Source organism: Umbelopsis ramanniana (assembly GCF_025399195.1).
Source record: "Umbelopsis ramanniana AG unplaced genomic scaffold K450scaffold_9, whole genome shotgun sequence".
NCBI classification, from domain to species: domain Eukaryota; kingdom Fungi; phylum Mucoromycota; class Umbelopsidomycetes; order Umbelopsidales; family Umbelopsidaceae; genus Umbelopsis; species Umbelopsis ramanniana.
Genome location: NW_026252095.1, coordinates 295,725 through 319,206, shown reverse-complemented (window position 1 = coordinate 319,206; position 23,482 = coordinate 295,725). Strand labels below are relative to the sequence as shown.

Genomic DNA, 23,482 nt, shown 5'->3' with positions numbered 1-23,482 from the left:
CGTTTTGATTATTGGAGAGGACCAATTTCTCCGGGAGTATGTTATGTCAGCAAGGATACATCATGTATGGTTTTTCTCAACGTTTATTTTGTACGAATTTCTAATCACGGAAACTCAAAAAGAATTATAGCGCGAAATCTGCGCCTTGTGTGTCCATGGCTCTTCTCACAGTTGATACCTACGCTGCCATTGATAGGATGAAATTCAGCCATGGTAACAGTGAAGCATGTTGTAGATATCGTCAAGGAAGTGCTTCAAAAATCAGAGTAACAAGGATTCGTCGACATTTATGAATGTCCTCTGACAGCTTGACACGTTTGGAAATTTCATTGAGCTTTTCGGATGAACCTTGGCCGGGAGACGTACGCAAGCTTAACAGCCATCGCGGCAATTGGATTGCCGCGAAGGCACTGACCCAATATTCGGCCGTTGGAATTACTTTCGACCGAGCTGAGTTTATAGCATTAAAGACTGCTGTTTGTGCTGGATAACTCAGATCAGCAGTATTTATACAAGTTACCAGAAACTACCGTTAATCGTATCAATAGTTTCCATTGAAATGTCAAAAACCATCCTCGTTACCGCTGCTACTGGCAAGATTGGAAAATATCTAGTTCCTGATCTCATAAAGAAGAATTACACCGTCCACGCACTTGTCCGATCCCTGGACTCGCCCGCTTCCTTGGAGTTGGAAGCGATGGGTACAAAGCTCTTCAAAGGAGACTTCGATGACCTTGATGCCATCAGAGCAGCTTCCAAGGGAATTGATGGTGTTCTCATCAACACTGTACCTACATATGGATCCATGAAGGAAGTGGATCAAATTCGCAATATCATTCAAGGTGCCAAAGAAGGTGGAGCTACCACTGCTGTTTACATCAGTGCATATCTCCTTGATCAAAAGGACAATTTCCCTGGTTATGGACCTAAGCATCCTATGTATCACATGAGCGAATGCAAAGCCCAAGCGGAAGCAGACTTGAAGGAAGCTGGATTTCAGTCTTGGACCGTTTTGAGACCCCCTTCCTTCATGGACAATCAATTCATGCCCCAAATTTACGAACTTCAGTGGCCACATTTGCATACCGAACACACTCTTGTAACCACATTGCCAACTACTTTCAAGTTCCCATTGATCGATCCTCTAACAATCGCAGAGTATGCAGAAGCAGCTTTTGCTGACCCCGAGCTGTTGAAATCGCAAATCATCGAGCTTGCTTCAGATACCCCTACTTTGGACGAAATGGCTGCTAAAATGACTCGCGTTATTGGCCAAGAATTTAAGGCCAAGTGCGTACCAAAAGAGGAAGCAGCTTCTGTTGGTATCTTTGCTGTACTGCCTCTATGGTGGGATGCCTTGCAGATGTTCGAGCATACCATCGACCTGAAGTCCCTCCAAACATACCCTATCAAGCTTCATACCTTTGGTGATTATCTGGAACGCAACAAGGACTGGATTGTACCCCAGTTTGAAGACAAGAAGGATGAAAACTAAGAATGGAGACATTGTTAAAGGACATAGTATTGTATTATGTATCTTTCCATACTGAGTTGTACCATTGGTAAAGCAGAAAATGTCAATATAACAATTATTTAACTCGGATCTTTGCTTTGATCGTGCTGAGCTATTGTATGATAGCAAAGAGGGGGGAAGATTTCAAAAGAAACTTTTGTTTAACTCATGTTTGGATTAGTCACACGTATCAGATCAACTGTATTTCAAGAGCGAGCGTCACAAGTGTGGGATCACCTCTCGAAACAAAGAATGTCCGGCTTTCACGTCCTGTCGGGCGGTAGATGTCTACTGCTTCCCCAGGCTACTCAACGTGCTCGCCGCGGTCAGTCGAAATTTTATATATCAAATGCTGTAGATGAACTCCATGATGGTGGCTGCCCCACTGGGAAAACTTGGAGCCCGGTTTCAGGTTGTAAAAGATATGCTTCGCCGCTGCATGGGCTATGTACAGTTGTCTTTTTCTCCTTCCCTCCAAATGATGGCGGAAATTCTGGACTTAGCTTCGTTTAGCGTCGACTTGCTTTGTGGTATTGTCCGCAGTTCGACGTTTTGCTTCATCTTTTGAAATTTTCCACTTGTACCTACTGAATGATACAGCCTTAGTTTATTGTATCACGAATTCCCTGTAGTGAGCACCTCTTATTGTAAAGTTGGATGGGTGCGCGGGCTTAGAGCATTAATATTCAGCGACAACAATCAGAGGATTTTGCAAAATTCAATAAATTTGAGAATTTAATTGTATCAGCTAATAATATGACGTCGGGCAAATTTAAATGAACGACGCTGGATGCCTTATGAACGCGTCAGCAAGAGATCTCAAGCATAGCTCACACAACTTACACCTCACACTCAAATGGCAACGTTAGAAGATAAATCACTATGGGAGAATCAGCAAGACGATGACTTGGAGGCTGAGATTTACCGGCTTTCGAACGAAGAAATCACAAACAGAGCTAGACTCTTGGAAAATGATATCAAGGTGAGCTTCTTTCCAATTCATACCACGATCGCTCAGGACAATACCTACGCCGACGTCTCCAGTAGAGGCATTTTCGAAAAAATACTAGTTGCTGTTAGCGGAATTGCAGAAATGCGGCTTTACTGAAGAATGATATTGTTCCTGCTTGTCATTTTCGCCAATCATACTTACAACTGCATATGTTACCAGGTCATGCGATCAGAACATACACGTTTGAAACATGAACAAGACTCAATGAAAGAAAAGATTAAGGAGAACAAAGAAAAGATTAAGATGAACAAACAGCTTCCATATCTTGTTGGAAATGTTGTAGAGGTTCGTATGTTGGACGCTAGCCTCACCTGCCACACGACCATAGATAATAACTCTTTTCGTCATATGCAGTTACTTGATGTGGACCCGGAAGACGAGCAAGAGGAAGACGGTGCAAATGTTGATTTAGACTCGACTAGAAAAGGAAAATGTGCTGTCATCAAGACTTCCACTCGTCAGGTATGAAGTGTTCTCAGCGTATGTCAAAAAGCTATACACTCTGTTTCTAATCAGCTACCTACGCTACAGACGATATTTTTGCCTTTGATTGGTCTTGTTGATCCTGCAACTTTGAAACCTGGTGATTTGATTGGTGTCAACAAGGACAGTTATCTTGTTCTCGACACATTGCCAGCCGAGTAAGTAAATGGTTCTGGGCTGTGTATATGAAAAGTGAAAGGGACGTCGACTAATGAATGCCAACTAGGTATGATTCTCGAGTTAAAGCTATGGAAGTTGATGAAAAGCCAACAGAAGACTATACCGATGTCGGTGGTCTTGACAAACAAATTCAGGAATTGGTCGAAGCTGTTGTTCTTCCTATGACACACGCAGATCGATTCAAGAATCTCGGTATCAAACCACCAAAGGGTGTTCTCATGTACGGTCCACCTGGTACTGGCAAGACGCTATTGGCAAGAGCATGTGCTGCTCAAACCAACTCTGCATATTTGAAATTAGCTGGCCCACAACTCGTACAGATGTTCATCGGTGATGGTGCCAAACTGGTCAGAGACGCATTCAATTTGGCAAAGGAGAAGTCACCGGCAATCATTTTTATTGATGAATTGGATGCCATTGGTACAAAGCGGTTCGACTCTGAAAAATCTGGTGATCGTGAGGTACAGCGAACGATGTTGGAACTTTTGAATCAACTGGATGGTTTCTCTTCGGACGATCGTATCAAGGTTATTGCAGCTACCAACCGTATAGATATTCTCGATCCTGCTTTGCTGCGTTCAGGTCGACTTGACCGAAAGATCGAATTTCCGCTCCCTGATGAAGAAGCTAGAGCACGTATTATACAGATCCATTCCCGCAAAATGAACGTTAGCGGTGATGTCAACTACGAAGAACTTGCCCGATGCTGTGACGAGTTTAACGGAGCCCAATGCAAAGCCATCTGTGTTGAAAGTAAGTTGCATGGGAACCCGGTAGCGTTGTTCGGAATGAACGATTTACTAATTATTTTGAACCTGTCTCTCTAGGCGGTATGTTGGCTCTTCGCCGAGGAGCTGTGGAGGTTACCCATGAAGATTTTATGGACGGTATTCAGGAAGTTCAAGCTAAGAAGAAGATGTCTTTGCAATACTATGCTTAGAACCATGCAAATAAATCAAAAACCACGTCTTTTAATCTACTTTCATTTTGACTTTGGTGACATTTTATCCTCCCACCTTCCTAAACCTTTATCCCGACCCCATCAAATATAAATTTCAGATTATCTCGCGCTGACACATTCTCCGCACAACAATAAGCTATTTGACATCATGCTGCAATCTATCATAGCTAAAAGTAAACCATTACACGCCATTCGTCGTGGAATAGGTATGAGCAGCACATTTTAGGCATTCAGAAATAAGATTTGCCCGAGAACCTAACAGATCGCTTCTCACAGCAACTACTCAATCTCCTAATATAAAACCGTTGACTGGCATTCGTGTGTTGGAGTTGGGACAGGTAATACTGAGGACTCATTCGCGAAGGCACGAGCGCCGTTAAATAAATCTCACCTGAACCTTCATAGTTGATTGCAGGACCTTTCTGTGGTACTATCTTGGGGTAAGCATATTCAAAATCAAACCACGTCGAACGTCAATTTGCTGACAATCAACTTGTTTTCGTTTATGCAAGTTATTTCGGTGCTCAAGTGGTAAGCATTACTTCGGTTTTTTATAATTTCTCAAGAACTACGCTAACGTGATCCTTAGGTCAAAGTAGAGCCACCTAAACTAGGCGATCCGCTGCGAGTGTGGAGACACTTGGATTCGGATGGTCAAAGCCCTTGGTTTAGGAGCTTGGGAAGAAACAAGAAATCAGTGTGTATTGACTTGCGCACGGAAAAAGGAAGAAGGTATGTGTATATATGTTTTGTGCAGAGCGAGTATACTACTATGTTGGTTCGCTAATGGCCATATCAGTTTGGTGAAGAAGCTGGCTGAAGAATCGGATGTTCTCATAGAAAACTTCAAACCTGGAACCATGGAGAAATGGGGTCTTGGCCCAGGTAAAGACCATCCCAAACAAGATACATTGCTTCATATCATTGCGAATGAGAAGATTGTTTAAATTCTTTTGAATATGTACTGACATTCACGACTTCCACTAGATGATCTCTACAAGACAAATCCAAAATTGATCTATACTCGTATTTCCGGTTACGGACAAACGGGACCGTATTCAAAGCGTGCAGGCTACGCATCTGTGTGTGAAGGTATGGGTGGCTTCCGTTACGTTAACGGCCATCCCAATCAGCCTCCAGTGAGACCTAACATCAGTTTGGGAGATTCTTTGGCTGGATTGCATGCTGCTTTGGGAGTGGTGATGGGGCTTCTGGCACGCCAACGCATTGGAGATTCTGGAGTTAGCAAAACAGGCCAAGTAGTCGATGTTGCTATTTATGAAAGTGTGCTAGGTATGATGGAAGGCGTCATCCCAGAGTTTGATCGATTCAATGAGGTCTGTATTGCGCGTTTCAACTACGGTTAAGTTGAGACTATACTGATTTTTTGGCCCATAATCAGATTCGCCCACCATCTGGTACTACAGTCACCGGCATTGTTCCCACCAACACTTACCCATGTGCCGATGGCAAACATGTTATTATTGGAGGCAATGGAGATAGTATCTATAAGCGCCTCATGAAGGCAGCTGGACGGGAAGACTTGGTATGTTGATTTGAAATGATACGAAACCGGCAACTCAAACTAATCTTGCACAATATTTCCAGGCTACTGCTGAATACGAGACCAACAAAGAACGTGTGATCCACCAGAAGAAGATTGACGACGCCATTGGTGAGCAATAATATGACGGTTGCCAAATTCAAATATATGTACTAAAACCTGTCCTTCAATCAGCGAGCTGGACCTCCACCTTGACTACTGATCAAGTTTTAGAAAAATTAGAAGCAGCCTCCGTACCGGCCGGTAAAATCTATGACGCTCGTGATCTTGTTAATGATGAGCACATACAAGCAAGAGGCATGATCGAAGAAGTAACGGTGGGCAGTGAACAAGACGGTCGCGGATGGCAGGTGAAGATACCTGCCATGACTCCTAAATTAGACACAACGCCTGGATCAACGGAATGGGCAGGTCCAGATCTGGGACAACACACCCATCAAATTCTTAGTGAGGTTCTTGGACTTAGCCTTGATGAAATTCAACAGCTTGAAAACGAAGGTGTTACTGGTTCCAAAAAGAAATAAATAATAGCTGTACAATGGGTAGTCTTTATAGATGCATTGGAAACAAAAAAAAAGTATAACAAGCTTGTAAACTTGTCTAAAATGGCATCTTTCCGCCAAACATGCCCTTCATCATCTTTTCCATTTGAGCCATATCAGGCATACCACCACCTCCACCTCCGCCCATGTTAGGCATACCAGGGATGTTGGGCATACCGCCACCTCCCATCATTTGTCTTGCCATCTTCTGCAGACCTTGCATACCACCTAGTAAAGCGAGGTCAATATGGCGGATAGTAGCAATGTGTAAATAACCGTTACAAGACTTACCCATTTGTTGAAGCATATGTGGGGGTATCATTGAGCTCATAGATTGTTGCATTTTGGCAATCTGTTCTGGCTTCATCTTTCGAGGATCCGTAGGCATGTTCTTGAACAAACCATCCTTGCCTCCCATAGTCTTGACCATACCCTGGAATCTCTTGTACTGGGAAAGGATCTCTTCAACCTCATGAACTGATGTACCTGAGCCTCGTGCAACGCGCACAACTCTTGTGGGTTGAGTATAGAACGGTGTAGAGTCACTATCGAGCTCTGTATCATTCATACTGTCCATGATGCACATCATGCGCTTCAAGCGCTTGGTTCCTTCTTCCTCTGAACCAGCCATCATGTCAGCGGGCATACCAGGAATGCTTCCCATCAACTTTGACAATGGTCCCATTTTTGATATTTGTTGGAACTGTTCGTACATATCTCGTAATGAGTATTGACCTATATAGAGGCGTGATGAGTTATAATGGGCATACATCGAATGGAAATTGTGCACTGGCAAATTACCTGATTCAAGGTTCTTCATCAACGTTTTATTCTGATCCAACTTAAGGTCTTGAACCTTCTCCACAAAGTCGCTCAAATCTCCCATACCCAACATTTTGCGCACAAAGGGCCGAGCTTCAAATCGATCCAAGTCGTGAAGATGTTCACCAGTACCAATGAAGACGATGGGACTTTGTGTAGCTGCAACACTGATCCATGAATTGTAAGTCATAGCCCATACTTTGTGTGCACAAACTCGTTAAGACACTTACGCAGAAATAGCACCACCACCCTTAGCATGACCATCCATCTTGGTAATAATGATAGATCCGAAATCAGCTGCTTCCTTGAAAGCACGAGCTTGGCCATCGGCAGCTTGACCGATAGTACCATCCATGACAAAGATAGTGCTGTCAGGTTCCTATGTACGTTTGAACTCGGTTAGAAACTAATGAATTCAAGTGAACAGTAACGATGTATACAACATACAATTCCAGCAGCAATCTGCTTCATTTCCTCAAACAATTCAGATTCTTGCTTGTGACGACCAGATGTATCAACAATAATGATATCGAACTTTTCAGCTTTGAATTTGTCGACACCCTCCATTGCAATAGCAACAGGATCAGTTTCGGTGTAACTGTCAGTTAAGAAGATGGAATGTCAGTATTGATTGCGATACTAAAGAGAAAACAGAAAACATAGATCAATGCAATGGTTACCTTCCGTAGTATGGGATCTTCGCCTTAGTAGCATTTTGCTTCAACTGATCGAACGCACCAGCACGGAAAGTATCGGAACATACAAGAGCAGTCTTCCAACCCTTTCTCTGGTAATGATATGCAAGCTTGGTACATGTTGTGGTTTTACCCGCACCTTGCAAACCGACCATCATAATAACATTTGCACGACCCTTCGTAGGCTTGTATGGCTCGGCACCAGGATCAACTAGATTGCAAAGCTCGTCCATAACAGTCTAATTTCGCCATAGAAAGTTGTGATCGACAAAGAAGATGAAATAGATGAGATGTAACGTTCAGATTGTTGAGAATCAGCCCACACAAATTACCTTCTGCACAAGGCGTTTCTTGTTGATGCCTGCTCCAGCCTCTTGAACATTGACAGCGGCTTTGATGTTTGTACGAAGGCGTTGAACAAGTTTGACATTGACGTCGGATGCAAGTAAGGCACCACAAATGTCTTTGAGCATGCCATCCAAGACCTAATGTTTAATGTTAGTGATGCGAGAGATTACGGCAATTAGCAGTAGTGAAAACTGTACCTGTTCATCAATCACAGGTGCCTTGTTGAGATCTGCCAAAGCAGAATTGATCTTCCTTCCAAGATCAGCTAAAACCATTGGTGTTGGAGTTGTTGAATAAAGTGTCGATTGGCGACTGCGAGCGAATTTGAGTAAGTTTATGTGGTTTTTGTGACAAAATTTTGGTCATCGCTCTTGGAAATGTCCCTGGCAGTTACCACAGCGCTGACATCCCGCTCAATCATATCAATACTACAATAATCCAGGGCTACGTAAGATAGTAATACGATATATTATGAATTGAAAAGCCTTCAAATGATGGGGCGTGAGGACTGTGCTAGCGCTATATACAGAGGGGCGAGGGAAAAAGTACGTTTAGGCAGACAAAGCATTTACATCGAACTGAAAGTCATCAAAGGGGACACGAATAAGCTGTTCATCATCGAGGTCGTTTGGTATGTCTTCGGAACCAAATACTATTGAAGACGACAATACATTAGTCCTTGTCTAAGCATGGGTTCTTAAGTATTATGATACATACCAAATTCAAATTCATCTTGCGGAAAACGATCGGTTTGGCCTTCCTCCTCTTCTTCAAACAACAATTTAATTGATGATGGTACGTCCAACAAGTGCCCAAATTCGTATACAGCATAATTTGGTTCTTGAGGAATGATAGACAAGTCAATTTCAAATTCTGGTCGGTAAGGTAACTCTGTGGCAGGCAAGAATGAGTAAAGACACAGATTTGTAAACACGAGTAGCTTGTCTTTTTCACTGTTTTTACCTTCTTCCGGTTGTGGTGCGTACTCTATCTCAGATTGATCTATTTCAGGCAGTAAAGAGCTTTCAGCTACTACTGAAGGTGACACTTTCGATGTGACATCCAGCGCTTCGCTTTTTCGATCCAGGGATTTAAAGAGCAAGTCCACAAAACTGTCTCCCTCCTTTTCCTTTGGATGTCTTATTATCGTGTCTATCTCTGAGATATGGTTCATTTCGTATGCGCGGGCATCTGGAGTATCAGTGAATGGTGACAAGTCGATGCTAAAATCCGGTTGGTACAACTCATCTGTAATAAAGTCAAAGTTAGGTCTTCACAGTATTCACAACATTCACCAATTTCTTCAGATTTTTTACCTTGAGCTCTTGGAGGCGCATATTCTACTTCAGATTCATCGACAGGACCCAGGTCTAGCTTCTTACTGACAGGCGAAGATATATCTGCGGAAACTTTCCGAAAGATATTAGATACTCCACAACTGTAAAATATGTTTCTCTCTCATTCATACCTTCGCATTCATCTTTCAAGCTCTTTTTCAACAGCTCATCCTTCTTGCGTTTTAATGGAAGCTGATTAAGAGATTTCAGAGGGTCTTTAAAGACATAGGGTTTTTTCGTGTCTGCAGGTGCATTTCAGCCAAAGTCAGTTTCATGTAAACAACGTGCATGATATCGACCACTTTGAATTCGTTCTTACTCTTTGTAGGTGTTGTTGGCGTTAGTGCAGCTCGATGGACGTCAAGTACTCGAGATTTACTAGGCGTTTGACGATTTTCTCTGTCGCGTAAACCAGTATTGGCTGGCCGCCTTGCGGGTGATTTCGTTGGTGCAGTTGATTTTGTTTCACGTATGTTGTCGTTCTTTACAGCTTGTAGTTCATTTTCTTCGTTTTTATGGCCGTGACTGAGAGTGTTTTCGTCCAGCCGCCTCAGCATGTTGAGATGGCAATTATGAGGATAAGGAAAGAAATAGCCAACAAGTCGGCGGAGTTTGTCGCTCGTTCTTGTCTTTTTGGTCATGTTTGATCAATTCAAGAAGATCTCGAGTTTAAAGGACTTGACCAATGCAGTTGGGTAAGTCTTTACTAAATGGAAAACGCAATGTGATCTCCATTTACTAAACTTGTACATAGCTTGAATGAACAAGAATTACGAGCTCGAGGGTTGGACGGGTTGGTATCGTTCATAAGCAATCACTGGCGTATCCCAAGAGAACGAACTCACTGATGTTACCAATTTAGCCTTGAAGCTGGTAGAAATGCTTTTCAGCAGTTCAACTCACTTATAATGAAGAGATCTACATCAAGGTACATACACTTGTGAACGCAAACCTTTATCGCGGCTAAAGCAAGCTGATCATTCATTAGCAGGTCTCAAAGTGCGACTCCGCCGCCTCGAGAAGAATCAAGCAGTGGATCCGTTATCTCAATACAAATGCCTGCAACTGAGCAGTGGACCAAAAGGTGAATAGAAGGAACTCTGCATTCCCTTGGTTTTGATTTATGACTGCAGCATATGAGGACTAACTCCTACATTAGCCTTGAATCCTCATGGCAAGAGTTACAAAAGAATAATAAGACAAACTATGAATTATCAGAGGTACATGGCTCACCTATCGACTATATGAGAATTCAGCATGTTGCTAATGAAACCAATAGCAAGCGCAAAAGCTTATAGACCATCTGATAAAAAAGTGCCACGATCAGGCAAAGTATTGCGAGGATTTCCAAACGGAGTGCAGCCAATTACCAGAGGTTTCTACTCAATTGAAGACAATGACGACTCTGGCTGGTATGTCTGAGCATTCTTGGAAAGTTGAGCTTGACTGATTTCACTGATGTATTACCCCCAGATGATCTGAAAGGAAAACTCGTACAGCTTGACAGAGATATTGACGATTATTGTAAGGACTATGAACAGATGGAATTTGAAGCTTGGAAGCGAACACAAGATCAAACCCTTCAGCAGTATATGTTGGATAAAAAGTACGTATTCTTATAAAAAGCCTACAGATACATGTAATGAAATGGACACGTACTGATGTAACTACGATAGGGACGACTTCTTAGTGAAGGAACACACTCTTCAGCAAAAGTACGATATGCATGTCAAGGATCTTACGGCGAAAAGGATTGAGTTGTACGAAGCAAATTTCAAAGCAGAAATAGATGATTATCGGCATCGACGAGAAAACCAAGTGTCTTCGCTGTATGGAGGTTAGTACGCATACATACTTAAGACATGTTTAGGATGCGAAGGGACTGACTGATACATGTTACTAGAACGACCAAGGATGGACAGGGTAACTCAAAGGCTTGATAATGTTACGCTGGATGCGGATGACACACACGTGCTAGATGATTTTCTGGGTGACGACGATACCAATAACAAGCCCCTAATCAAACCCACGGCAAGAAACGAAAGTGAAGATGAGGATGACGAAGACGCACCCCACGATTTAGTACAGGCAGATGAGGATTATATATCTTCATGATACAATGTTCTATGCGACCAAGATTGAAAATGACAGGTGTCAAGCTGGATGAATGTAAATACTAAATAAAAAAATCCTGTAATTTTTCCTTTTTACAATAACGAGCGTTTTTGTTCTTGGCCGATCATTTGTGAGATGCAACCCAACATACTGTCGTCTTCAATGTCTGGGCCAATGTTACCATAGGCTTCTTTGATATAAACCTTTTCTTCACTGGTCAAAAATACTGTGCGAAAGGCAGCATTTTTAGCACCGGCCAGATCCCAGGCATGTGTCGCAACCAGATAAAAATTCTTTCGATTCAGAAAAAAAAACTTCAAGTCAGTTACCAACCATAAGCACAAGTTTATGACCGATGGACAAGTTTACCTCTATGAGCTTTGTTTTCCGTATAACTGTTCGCATAAGCTCTGTATATACTCTTGGATGTGGTTTTGACAGCAGCAGGTCGTCACAAGACAAAATATTCGCACCATCGCCAAAAGCGTCCAGTATACCTGCCCGTCGCAATAACTCTTGTGTTGCTTCCTTACCGCCGTTGGTAACTGCCCAGATGTTCCAATTGCCTTGCTTCTGGAGTAGTTTAATCGCATCCAATGCGGTGGGCATAAGCTCTAGTTTTTTGAATGTGCCCATAATTTGACCAACAGAGTCCTCATTAAGCTTGATATCGTAACCTTGGGCTGAAATAGTACGCTGAAGACTGCTTCGAAGAATCACCATCAACTGGATATATGGGCCGTTATGTGAAGCAGCAAAATAGTCACGAAGTGAAGACCATAGCCAAGTATGGAACAGTCGTTTGCTTTCATCCCGCGAGGCAAGCTTTAAATGATCGTGTAGCACGTCGACAACAACGTCGAAGGCGAACAGTGTGCCTACCAGTGTCAAGAGGTAGTATCAGGTACTGCTTGTATTCAATAGAGTGCAGTTATCAACCTACCGAGAATATCAAAGGCAACAGTAGGCATGAAACCGAACAGTATTTGTCTCACGGGAAAAACAAGTGAAAAGTCAAAGGAATGTCATCATTCGCGGATAAAACCGCAGAAAGCCTCAGGAATGCCGCCATCACACGTCCCAAGTCACATGCATTGCTGAAAGAACTTTATTTGTTCAATGAAATTCAGAGCGGTATTAGCACAACAGGTCAGGGTAGTAGTATTCAAGAAACAACAATATCATATAATTTGAAGTGAATTGAGAGAGAGATTTATTATAAAGAACTGTTTGTAGTGTCACTGTGGAGACGAAAACACTGGACAAAATAGCTCGGCGACTTTTTTTACTGCGAGACGAAGCATATTCTAATATGTACAGATATTTTTCAACCAAATAATTGGAAGAGCACAGAAGCTTCTATTATGAAGGTGTTGATACAGTTAAACTGGGTCACTTAACCAGTATTCACGGTGAAAAGCCAGTGAACGCACTGACCGGCAGTCCTGGCAAATTCAGGATCAGATATTGAAAGGCAGCTCCGGCCAATACTTCAACATTACCTCATGGCTCAAGCAAAGCCCATGCGAATACCACGATTAGATTCCTTTGAAGCCAATAATGAATCCCATGACTTACTTCTCACAATACCATCGCTTAACAACCTGCCAACGGAACTCATAGTCCGCATTTTCGTTATGACGCAAAATCCCGACTTAAGGCTCGTCAACCGGCGATTCCATGAGGTATCAACTTCCAACTTGTTACGAGCTCATTACATATACTGGCACTACGGACCGTCCGAAGCCATGTCAACGGAGGCAGTACGCTGTCCTCTATTTTCAAGAAGCGTGGCAGAGATCCTGTTATCATTCGATTGCGATTTAATCCCGATAGAAGAAGGCATTGTCGACTGGGCTATGGAGCAAGGTTATATCGATTTGTGTGAGACGATATTTCGGATAATGCAGTCCAGAAATATATCACCGTTAGAGTATTATTCTATCAAAGCAGCGGAAGAAGGAAGTATTGCAGTATTTGAATTGCTAATATCTATGTTCAATACTCCCGGAAGCTTTGCTCAAGAAGCGATACTGAAATGCGCGAGTGTAGTCAACCGGATCGACTTTGTTCGTCACGTCATTGAACCGCCATATCATTTCGACCATCGATTCAAAGACGAGTATCTACTTCGACAAGCTGCCTATTCAGGATTTTTTGAACTTGTTCAACTTTTCATTTCCCATGGCAGCGATATTCATTGCAGAGGTGAAGGAGCCCTCATGGATGCTACTCACAGAGGTCACTACCAGATAACGCAACTTCTCTTGGATAACGGTGCTGATTTGCATGTCAATGAAGATTGTGCTTTACGTTTTGCTGCTGCCAAAGGACACACCGATGTTGTTAAGCTGCTACTTGATCATGGCGCATATGCCACGGCGCAGCACAGTAAAGCCCTTCGACAAGCGTCAAAATCTGGATACAAAGACGTAGTCAAGCTTTTATTGGATTCTGGGGCGGACCCTAATGCCGGTATGGGTGCACCTTTGGCAGGTGCTGCCCTCAATGGTCATCTGGATGTAGTTCGACTTTTATTAGCTCATGGAGCTAATATCGACAGTCGTGGCGGTAACCGAGCTGTCCAACTGGCCATTCGGGATGGGCACGTTGATGTTGTGCGAGAGCTCGTCAAAGCTGGAGCCAATTTAGAAAGTGAGGAAACTGTCAAGCTTTTGCAGCGCCGTGGAAGAGAGGACGTCCTGAAAGCGGTTGAAGAGCTTGGATGGCAAAACCCGGCTGGCACTTCCCGACCTGTACGTGAAGTCAGCTGAACTGTTATTTCGTCTACATGCTTTCCACTCAATTTTTTTCAACTATAATTTCTTTATTGCTTTGTATGATAGTAACATATTCTCTACACCCTACCCATGTACATTTATTCAGAGTCACTATAAAAGGGTTACTCAAGTGATCAGACACTTGTAAATAGAACTGTGCCCGTACGCCTGTACAATACGACGGCAGTACGTTTAGCAGTGCCAGACAATTGATGTATTTTGTGAGAGCAGAACATTCAGCCCGCTGATAGTCAGAGTACCCTTTGGATGATCAAAAGCGCTTTGGACACCGTACTTGGGTCTGCCATTTATCAACACAGACGTTGCAGCCGAATTGCAATTGGAAGTACCAAGGACTGTGATCTTGTCCAGGATATGAGGGTATTTAAATACGCCAGTGATAGTCAAAGACGTTTCCTTGGCAGTCATATGCGCCATGGTGTAAGAGTTACTGACATCAATAGAATGTCCGTCATCGTGGTATAAGACACCTTTGGCCAGACTGTTTTCGTCAAGTGCAATCAAGACGGACATAGGACCCTGGCTGGTTTCATGGACGGTGGTGTGAGGAGCTTGTATAGGAACGACATATCCTCCTCTTACATGTACTGGAATCTTGTTTAATGGGGCGTCCAGCTTCATATATAATCCTTTTTCTGCATCGACGACCTTCTCATGAGTATACCAATCATACCAGCGACCAGCAGGGAAGTAGGCGTGCACGAAAAAGGTGTGAGGATCAAGCACAGGGCTAATCAAGATAGCATTACCAACAAGTACTTGACGGTCAATACGGACAGCATTCTGGTCATTGGGGAAATCGAAGAACAGTGGCCTCCATACTGGACGGCCAGATTGAGATGAAGCTTGGAATTGGGTATATAAATAAGGTAATAGAGTATATCGGATGCTCAGAGCCTCTCTAGATGCATTGCTGACTGACTCCCATAAATAAGGCTCTTGGTCAACATAACCGATAGCATTATGATTACGAGCAAAAGGACTAAAAGAAGATAATCAAAGTCAGTACGGTCGGATACGCATGCTAACCATGACTACTCTACTTACTAGAAAGCTCCTAGCTGCATCCATCTCAAGCATAGTTCCTCGTTCGTATTACCGTTGAATCCTGATGAATATATTAGTTATACTTCGTATGATATACGTGGAAGGTTTAGTGAGCCCTTAGCTTACCACAGATATCAGGACCAACCAGAGGAATCCCGAACAGCTGGAAACTCATGGTTCCAGAAACACTGTGTAACAATGATTCCCAAGTAGACCAGTTATCGCCGAGCCAGTGCGCAGCATGTGCTCCTATTGTTGTTTGTCCAAAGAGTTAAGATAGCTTGAGGGTAATATGTTCGTCATAGCAATACACAAACGGCATGACTTACCGGATCCACTAAAGCTACTTCGAGTAAGAATGAATGGTCGCTCATTTGGACGGATTTCCAGCATGGCCTTTCTTGTGGCAATAGCTTCTATGTGGCCATACATGTTGTGAACATCGTATTCTAACATTCCATCACTGTGAATTGCATCGACCGCCAAGGTGTTAACGTCTAATGGCTCTCTGGAATTTCCAAAGTTGCGAATTCTATAAAATGGATCTTGCACATTGTCATATGTTCCAGCTGCAGACCCAGGTCTGTTGGGGCTACTGGGAGGTAATAGCTTTAGCACATCCTTCAGCTCTGAGTTACTACATTCGCCTTTGCACCAACTTGCAACTGAAGATAATGGTCAATTATTTAATTGTTATCAGTGGCTTTCTAAAGTTTGGCATTACCTTCGTTCATGTCAATCCATAAGCCTAGAACGACAATAGATAGAGTAGATCAAAGTATCATTAGGCATCAGTTTTCATCATACCCAGAGTAGGTCGTATGCTCAGCTTACCGTCAAGTGGAACTTGCTTTAACCAGGTCTCTATGGTGTTCTTCCACCAATGTTGAGTCTCATCGGAATGGAAATCAGGGAATACAGTATACCCTGGCCAGACTTTTCCAACCGCATATCTACCGTTTTTGTTCTTGATAAACACATCCCGCTGTATTCCTGTCTCATATGCCGGATAACCCCGTTCCACCTTAATGCCTGGATCAATGATAGCAACAATTTTCTGGTTTTGCGCTTGCAGATCCTTGACTAGCGCATTGACTTTGCTAACAGGGAACTTTTCTGGGTCGTATGTGAAGTCTTTTTGTTTATCCATGTAGTCAATGTCCAACCAAATAGCTACAGATAGTATTAGTACCGTTTCCTTTCAGCTTCTCGGTCGTTCCCTACCACCCTACTTACTGTCGAGTGGAATAGCATGTTCACGATACTTTTCCACTACCTTGCTTACGGCATCGATACTTTCAAAGCCATATCGAGAGTGATGGAATCCGAGAGCCCATTTTGGCGGCATAGCCGGGCGTCCAACCAGCTATTAGTAACATATGCTGTTGTTTCAGTATGATTGATACTACAATCGCCAAGTCCTTCATAAACATAACTTACGGCTGTGTATTGGTCGATGACATCATCTGGCGTTGGACCGGCTGTAAATCGAGTCCATTAGTACCCATGAACAAGCAGAGTCACCATTATCTTTTCCTCCTTCTAAACATTTATAGCACTCACCAAAGAAGTAAAAATCCAGAATGCCTCCAATGACTGTCATTTGATTATAATTGTTTAACAGGTTCCTTAAAATGCTTGAGGTGATAACGAAACATGTGATTGTGCCCTTACCCTTGTAGACAAGCTTGCCACCCGACATGACGATGTCCATACCATTACTATTTCTAAGGAACTGATAGTGGCATTAGCCATCAGAGGAATGATAAGTACGTCACTTATCTTTACTATACTGGAGCCGCGTGTACTTACCACTCCATGGGCTAGACCATCCGTTAGGCCAACATAGAAAGGATGTGATCCGTAGACTAACATCGAGTTTAACATTACACAATATGAAAATGGACCACAGATTATTCTCTTCCACTTACCATTTTCATCAACAGGAGAAGCTGCATCTCTTGCCCAAAGTGTCTGCCATGTATTGCGCTTGTCTCTTTCGAGGGTTCTATGCACTACCTCGCCTAAACCATATATTCTCGAATGCATGGGGATAACAGTGGAAATTTCTAAATACTGTTGCTCATAGACCAATGCATCCATGCCGGCCACGTTGGTGTCAAATATTGTTTCGTTATTATCCTTTCTTTGAACGGAAAAAGTAAATGGATTGGTTCGATAGCTGAACTTGAATTTTGAATTAGCAATACTGTTCGCTGATTGCCACTCCTCGAATTGATCGCCAGTCGGCACAAAGCGATTAGGTATTTCATATCTGTCATGATCTTCATCTGCAAGCTTGATATGTAATTGTGCATCTGTCTCAAATGAAATGGTGACCTTGAGGTTGCGTATATCAGATCCATAATGACCGCATCCTGATGAGTCCAGCAGGGAGACGGCCAAATGTATCTTGTTGCTATCAAAGGCTGCTCCAGTTACTTGGTAGCCATTACATTTTCTTTTCTTGTGAAAACAGTAAACACCGCCTTCCACATCTGATAAACAATCGGAAAACAGTTAGGGGTCAAGCCAGAAAATGATAAGCTGACAGGCAGGGTCAATTCATGGGACACAAATAAGGTACCTGACGGGGACCAGCAGCATTTTCTTGCTCTACAGTCTTTCTCACTGATTCCAATCCATCCGCAGTCTCCTCTTGCTGCAACATCCACTTCACATGTGTATGAAGTTTCGGGTTCTGGATCTTTGTAAAAGCACCATGGTTCTGACGATGTCATATTGCGAGATTTGGAAGGATTCCAGCAGCAATTCCTAACTTGGCATTCACGCTTACTTATGCCATGAAATCCGCAATCCTTCCTCGGTAGTGATAGAGAGCATATGTCTTTCGATGTTGGTTGTAGAACAATTTGGTCCGATGCATTTATGCATAAGCAATGTGCAGCCACGATCACTAGGAACAGCAGTAGGTTCTTCATAATAATTGAAGCCGTCTGCTACGCAGTAAACGAAGAAGTAGGAAGAAAAAAGAAAAGACAACGTGAATTATTCTGGTCTTTTGTTTATAGCTTTATGGGATGTCCAATTCAAGGGAATAAAATAAAAAATTTTGCTCCAAGGTCAATGGCTTGGCTTATAGCCCACATGATTAGGAGGAACCATCCCATTTAGCGATGACGAAAGCGCAAATAGATTTTTTGTTTCTAATGACATGTTTCGCGCACAAATCCGTCAGTCAATCGATAACACTTATCTCCCTTTGCAAGTTATCGTCCTACTTCTGTAGCCTCCATACCTGCTTCCAATGTTGAATTGTCCATCGTGTGACCTCGTCTTTTCCCTCCGCCCCCAGTGATCTATGAAGTCGAGACTCACATGTCGTAAGTATGACCAAAACAATAACCGGAGGTCAGTTGCTATGGAGAATGATGAGAACTCTCGAATAGAGGGAATTATTGTGTTTATTTGAGGATTCTCGATTTCTTTGTAATCGACACGTTATGTTTTGCTATTACTTCAAAAACTGAAGAAATCAATTATCATAGGGTAGTAAGTCCGAAATGGGACGCTCCCATGACCCTATGTTTTTTTCTCACTGTTTGTCTACGCGCGATACCTTCAACTGACAGGTACAAGCCTAATTGGCTTGTCGATGAGTGAAAGGTGCTGTACTCGTCATCTAATTATAATACTGCGCGAGAATATATCTAACAAAACTATTTCAGTTCAGTTGATTGCATTTGAGACTAGCATCACATCATAAAATTTTGTGAAAATCTGGGGCAAGATCGCCCACTCGAGATTTTTAGTGTTGACGGAGGCGAATTGGTAATATAATATTTTACAATAAGGTGTCAATACTCGGATAATTCAAAATTGAGTACGAGCAACATGAGTGCTGGTTTGCATTATCTATGACTTCATCATATATGTTTTACTCGATGACCATAATGGGTGACAATTGTCTAATACCAATCCGTGGTCAACATATCACAAAATCCAGGTCAGGCGAAGTTTCTACTGTCGGGTTCAGAAAAAAGGTCAGGGCAATGGATTTTTTTCTAATGCCATGAGCTTATCAAGTGTTATAAGAACAGCTAATATAATGATTCTATGCGTATTAATACCATCATGCTTATATCACATTGGGCACAGTCTGGGACACCGTCTGTAAGATAAAGTAAAAGCCATCGTTGATGGCATATTTTTATTCTTAACGCTCTTTTCATCTTGACTCGGTCATGGGCCGGCTAACGATTCTTGGGTGAGGGATTTTTAGGAGTAATGCCAAGAGTATTACTTTTTGACTGGCATTGCCCTGAACGCACGGTCCATTCGCTGAAAAAAAATAGATTCTTGCAACTGATGAGGTACATCGCAACTTCAAATTCAATATGAAAGTGTCATGGTTGTAATAGAAGATAAGTTGCTCGCATTGCTAAACCACATATTTGATCATGCTAGAGACATCGAATATGAAATATTTTTCGTCATTGATTGTAGTTAAAAAAAGAGTAATGCAGGGGTCCATAAGAGAATGGCACTTGAACGCGATTGGCAATATGTAATGAGAAATAAAAAGATATCGGGACGCTCGGTGCAACGGTAAATTTATGCCATCGTATGAGGCAAAATTCTCGAGATCCATTGTAAGCGTAGTCAAACTCAAGGTCTAATTTTACGCTATATGGGGTATCGGACATACTTATGCGCATCATTGTCTTTTTTTTTAAGCAAACGTCAAGTTTTTCTCGACGCTTATTCGTCAGAGCCTCCTAGTGAAAAGCGCCATACACATGCTATAATCTCCCAATCTTTGTATGTCAACAATTGGGATTACATTAAGATTGAAGAGCGTAGAATGCCCCTTTACTCCCTCGCTGTAACTTAATTCAGGGTTGGTTCAGAGTCTGAGTTTTTGACACATCCATTCAAGAAAATAATCAATGTATGAAGTAATGAATCACTTCTGCGTACTGTACTGTTGCTCAGTCTAGGCTCTCAATTATTGGTGCATTATTTCTGTTAACTGTCGTAACCTTCAATGATTAATTCATGCAGTAACTGAAGAGTTATTTTCAGAACAGATAGAAAATGTGTTTAATGCTGCTGCATCGGAAAACGGTTGTTAGTCACTAACGTTCAACGTGCACGTACGGCATTCTGATTTTGACCGACCAGAAAAGAAACATAGAAGGAATAAGATACTGATGTTTCCAAAGTCGAATGCGTCTTGACATCCAATTGAAATATTTGGAGAATAATCTATTTAGATAACGACTGGATATTTGAGTCAGAAGCATATGAATCGTAATGATGCGCAGTGATTTTAGAGTATCGTAAGTGCTCATATCTACAGATACCGTAACGTTCGATATTGTAATACTGAACAATGATCTAATTCCAACAATGCCTGTCCAATCTGAATTTTTCTCCTATTATCCTCACCCACCCCGTCTCCTTCCGGGACTTGTTCATTTGCTGTGCACTAGTTCTAAACAAAGCATACACTACGACATCTGAATAAGGTCGGCCAACAGTCTATATAACCATGACGACCTTGGCAGTCAAGCATGTTGCTTTCTTCTTAAATAAATAGCTTTGCTTTCAACTTCTTTTTACATCCAAGTTGCACCCGACTATACATTCTTTTTTTTTTTTGCCTTATTCAACTCCATTCTTTAATCTCAACCTTCATTTTCCCCGCACCCATTACATTACACTTTCACCTTCGTGCACATTCCCTACGAAAGTTCATTTTTCTTTCGCGCATACCATTAAATTCATCGTTTGTTTATCACTGATTAGCAAACCAGCAAGGCATTCATCATTACAAAAATGAATTCTATCAAATTCGCCAAAGGCACCACCCGCCCTCACAGCATACATGAAATTTCTACAACAACCATTCGTCCAAATGATCAACAAGACATTCAAGTTACACCTCCATCTCCTACCTTGTCTTCTTGTACGGTAGCTGCTAACCAGCCGTACGAGTTGAAGACATATCCTCAAGCATGGCTTGCACTCTTCTTGCTAGTCTGTCTCAGAGCAGCTTCAGCTGTCTTCCAGTATACATTTGCACCCATTCCCTCCGTAACAGCAGAGTACTTTGGTGTCTCCATCTCTTTCATTAACTGGCTTTCCAACGTTCAGGGAATAGTCTACGTTGTCCTTAGCTTTTTCACTGGATGGATATTTGAAAGGCTCGGGGTCAAGAAATCGGTATATGCATTATCAATTGCTTTGTTGATTTTCTGGAATGAATTAATTGATCTTTTTTTTTGGTTTTTACAGCTTATTCTCTCCGGATTTATATTGGCTGTAGGATGTTGGATTCGTTGGGTAGCAGTCCTGGTCCACCCGCCATCGTTTGCTATTACTATGATCGGCCAAATTGTGGCGGCGGCGGCTGCACCCCTCGCCTTGAACATCATGAGCATGGTAAGGGTACTCTTTAAGATGGGTATGTACATTGTCGGATGACTGATATTTTTGCATATAAAGTTCCAAAGCCTTTGGTTCACTGATAATCTACGTGCTACTGCTGGAATGTTTGTGGGTAAGTTGTCCAAAAACAAAACTTTTCTTTCCAAAGCAAACATTGTATACTCATCGTCACTTTGTAGCCTCTAATTATGGTGCTATCCTTGGCATGTTTATGATGCCTGCCATTGCTACCGGCATGGATAAGATCCCACTCACAGTACGTAAAGCACACTAGTTTTTTAGCATATACCCAAACCGTGCGAAACTTACTAACAACCTCCTTTCGACGCTTTGTTTTAGCTCATCGTTGTTGCCATCTTCGCTAGCGTTGCATTCGTTCCATTGATCTTCATGCCAGCAAAGCCTAAAACGCCGCCAAGCTATGCTCAAACCACTGATCGACCACCATTCTTTGAAGGTTTGAAGATGCTTTCCAAAAATGGCCACTTTTGGATCTTGTTTGTCATTCATGGCATCAACGTTGGTTTGAGTATGGCTCTTGCCACCATCTTCAATCAAGTCATCACACCTTATGGATACACCAACGCTCAATCCGGCCAACTCAGCGCTGTTTCCTTCTTTGCCGGCACTCTCGGTTGTTGTAAGTGTCAAAATTTTGTTGGCAGTATTTACTCGTTACCAAATCGGCTAACACATATTGTTTTTTCGAACTAGCTGTGGCTGGTCCCGTCCTTGATATGACCAAGCAGCATAAGCTGTTCCTTCGTCTAATGGCACCACTTACCCTTGCCACTTACGTCGGTTTTATTTTCATTGGTAATTATTGTAATACGTCTTCATTGCTGCCAGCTGTCGTTCATTTGCTAATCACTTTATGTAAACAGTCCAAAAAGATTCGTTCGCTGCTATCATGTTCACCTGTATTATGAATCAATTCTTCCTTTCCTTCTTGGTCCCAGTCGTAGTTGAGCTCGGTGTTGAAGGTAAATTCACCACAATTCAGATGAGGTATTCAGAGCTACCCAATGCTAACTTCCATCACAGTATCCTATCCTGTTGCAGAGTCCACTTCTAACTCTTTACTCTGGCAAGGATGTCAGCTGTTCGGCTTCATTTTTGTATTGATTATGGACCAACTTCGGGACCAGAACGGTTCCCCCAAAGACAATATGCAAAAGGCACTTATCTTCCAAGCTGCACTCATGGGAGTCTGCACTGTCCTTGCCTTTGTGTACAACGGACGTATGAACAGAACCGAAGCTATGGCCGAAGAACTGAAAGAGAGAGAACAAGAAGAGAAGGATCTCACCGAGCTCGAACCGCCACGCTTGATCAGAGAACGTCATGCATCAGTCTGTTCTACGCAATCAGATGCCACTCGTGTTGGTGATAAAGACCTTGAGAAACAAAAAGGAAAAGCCATTTGAGCTATAACACCATGGTGAAAAACTAATCCACATTAAAACAAGAAGCAAAAAAGACAATGTGCTGCTATGAAAACTAACGGATTGATGGAGCTTCTTCCGTCACTTACTTGTTGCTCCATCCGATTACACATATGAAATGTTACAACAGAGCTGTATTTACATTCAAACCTTTGTATCTGTTATATTTTAACCAATGCCTCTCATCGATAAATAAATTGATC

General features: G+C 42.3%; 9 protein-coding genes across 9 annotated transcripts; 5 read left to right on the top strand and 4 right to left on the bottom strand.

Moving 5' to 3' along the window:
* Positions 1–559: 559 nt before the first annotated feature.
* Positions 560–1,495, top strand: K450DRAFT_269273 (uncharacterized protein; the record flags this gene model as incomplete). Its single annotated transcript, XM_051592919.1, has 1 exon — positions 560–1,495. The coding sequence occupies one exon, from the start codon at positions 560–562 to the stop codon at positions 1,493–1,495; it is 936 nt and encodes a 311-aa protein (XP_051447530.1).
* An 826-nt stretch (positions 1,496–2,321) lies between these two features.
* K450DRAFT_227556 (uncharacterized protein) lies at positions 2,322–4,628 on the top strand. Its single transcript, XM_051586759.1, has 8 exons — positions 2,322–2,495; positions 2,685–2,810; positions 2,880–2,987; positions 3,057–3,166; positions 3,235–3,941; positions 4,016–4,355; positions 4,426–4,487; positions 4,555–4,628. The coding sequence occupies exons 1-6, from the start codon at positions 2,370–2,372 to the stop codon at positions 4,126–4,128; spliced, it is 1,290 nt and encodes a 429-aa protein (XP_051447529.1). The 5' UTR covers positions 2,322–2,369; the 3' UTR covers positions 4,129–4,355; positions 4,426–4,487; positions 4,555–4,628.
* On the top strand, positions 4,157–6,275 carry K450DRAFT_227550 (uncharacterized protein). The gene is made up of 10 exons (XM_051586758.1): positions 4,157–4,355; positions 4,426–4,487; positions 4,555–4,589; positions 4,662–4,680; positions 4,739–4,881; positions 4,949–5,034; positions 5,137–5,486; positions 5,552–5,695; positions 5,758–5,824; positions 5,888–6,275. Exons 1-10 carry the CDS (start codon positions 4,298–4,300, stop codon positions 6,235–6,237), a joined length of 1,314 nt encoding a protein of 437 aa, XP_051447528.1. The 5' UTR covers positions 4,157–4,297; the 3' UTR covers positions 6,238–6,275.
* An 85-nt stretch (positions 6,276–6,360) lies between these two features.
* Positions 6,361–8,419, bottom strand: K450DRAFT_227544 (uncharacterized protein). The gene is made up of 8 exons (XM_051586757.1): positions 8,318–8,419; positions 8,105–8,257; positions 7,758–8,011; positions 7,525–7,675; positions 7,308–7,456; positions 7,057–7,244; positions 6,551–6,990; positions 6,361–6,486 (listed from the first exon to the last, which is right to left on the bottom strand). Exons 1-8 carry the CDS (start codon positions 8,393–8,395, stop codon positions 6,484–6,486), a joined length of 1,416 nt encoding a protein of 471 aa, XP_051447527.1. The 5' UTR covers positions 8,396–8,419; the 3' UTR covers positions 6,361–6,483.
* A 111-nt stretch (positions 8,420–8,530) lies between these two features.
* K450DRAFT_227543 (uncharacterized protein) lies at positions 8,531–10,152 on the bottom strand. Its single transcript, XM_051586756.1, has 6 exons — positions 9,777–10,152; positions 9,589–9,699; positions 9,437–9,529; positions 9,084–9,368; positions 8,838–9,011; positions 8,531–8,772 (listed from the first exon to the last, which is right to left on the bottom strand). Exons 1-6 carry the CDS (start codon positions 10,096–10,098, stop codon positions 8,672–8,674), a joined length of 1,086 nt encoding a protein of 361 aa, XP_051447526.1. The 5' UTR covers positions 10,099–10,152; the 3' UTR covers positions 8,531–8,671.
* Positions 10,153–10,195: 43 nt separating this feature from the next.
* Positions 10,196–11,733, top strand: K450DRAFT_227536 (uncharacterized protein). The gene is made up of 7 exons (XM_051586755.1): positions 10,196–10,385; positions 10,449–10,541; positions 10,617–10,677; positions 10,737–10,869; positions 10,931–11,063; positions 11,134–11,294; positions 11,361–11,733. The coding sequence occupies exons 1-7, from the start codon at positions 10,366–10,368 to the stop codon at positions 11,570–11,572; spliced, it is 813 nt and encodes a 270-aa protein (XP_051447525.1). The 5' UTR covers positions 10,196–10,365; the 3' UTR covers positions 11,573–11,733.
* K450DRAFT_227534 (uncharacterized protein) lies at positions 11,302–12,588 on the bottom strand. Its single transcript, XM_051586754.1, has 3 exons — positions 12,516–12,588; positions 11,942–12,450; positions 11,302–11,865 (listed from the first exon to the last, which is right to left on the bottom strand). Exons 1-3 carry the CDS (start codon positions 12,541–12,543, stop codon positions 11,665–11,667), a joined length of 738 nt encoding a protein of 245 aa, XP_051447524.1. The 5' UTR covers positions 12,544–12,588; the 3' UTR covers positions 11,302–11,664.
* Positions 12,589–14,445: 1,857 nt separating this feature from the next.
* On the bottom strand, positions 14,446–18,468 carry K450DRAFT_227531 (uncharacterized protein). Its single transcript, XM_051586753.1, has 13 exons — positions 18,008–18,468; positions 17,352–17,918; positions 17,233–17,288; positions 17,095–17,155; positions 16,984–17,016; positions 16,861–16,901; positions 16,657–16,786; positions 16,255–16,593; positions 16,145–16,168; positions 15,750–16,085; positions 15,547–15,669; positions 15,421–15,481; positions 14,446–15,355 (listed from the first exon to the last, which is right to left on the bottom strand). Exons 1-13 carry the CDS (start codon positions 18,360–18,362, stop codon positions 14,545–14,547), a joined length of 2,937 nt encoding a protein of 978 aa, XP_051447523.1. The 5' UTR covers positions 18,363–18,468; the 3' UTR covers positions 14,446–14,544.
* A 2,754-nt stretch (positions 18,469–21,222) lies between these two features.
* Positions 21,223–23,261, top strand: K450DRAFT_269264 (uncharacterized protein; the record flags this gene model as incomplete). The annotated part of the gene is made up of 8 exons (XM_051592918.1): positions 21,223–21,609; positions 21,682–21,828; positions 21,892–21,946; positions 22,014–22,090; positions 22,174–22,474; positions 22,549–22,650; positions 22,719–22,817; positions 22,879–23,261. The coding sequence occupies 8 exons, from the start codon at positions 21,223–21,225 to the stop codon at positions 23,259–23,261; spliced, it is 1,551 nt and encodes a 516-aa protein (XP_051447522.1).
* Positions 23,262–23,482: the final 221 nt, after the last annotated feature.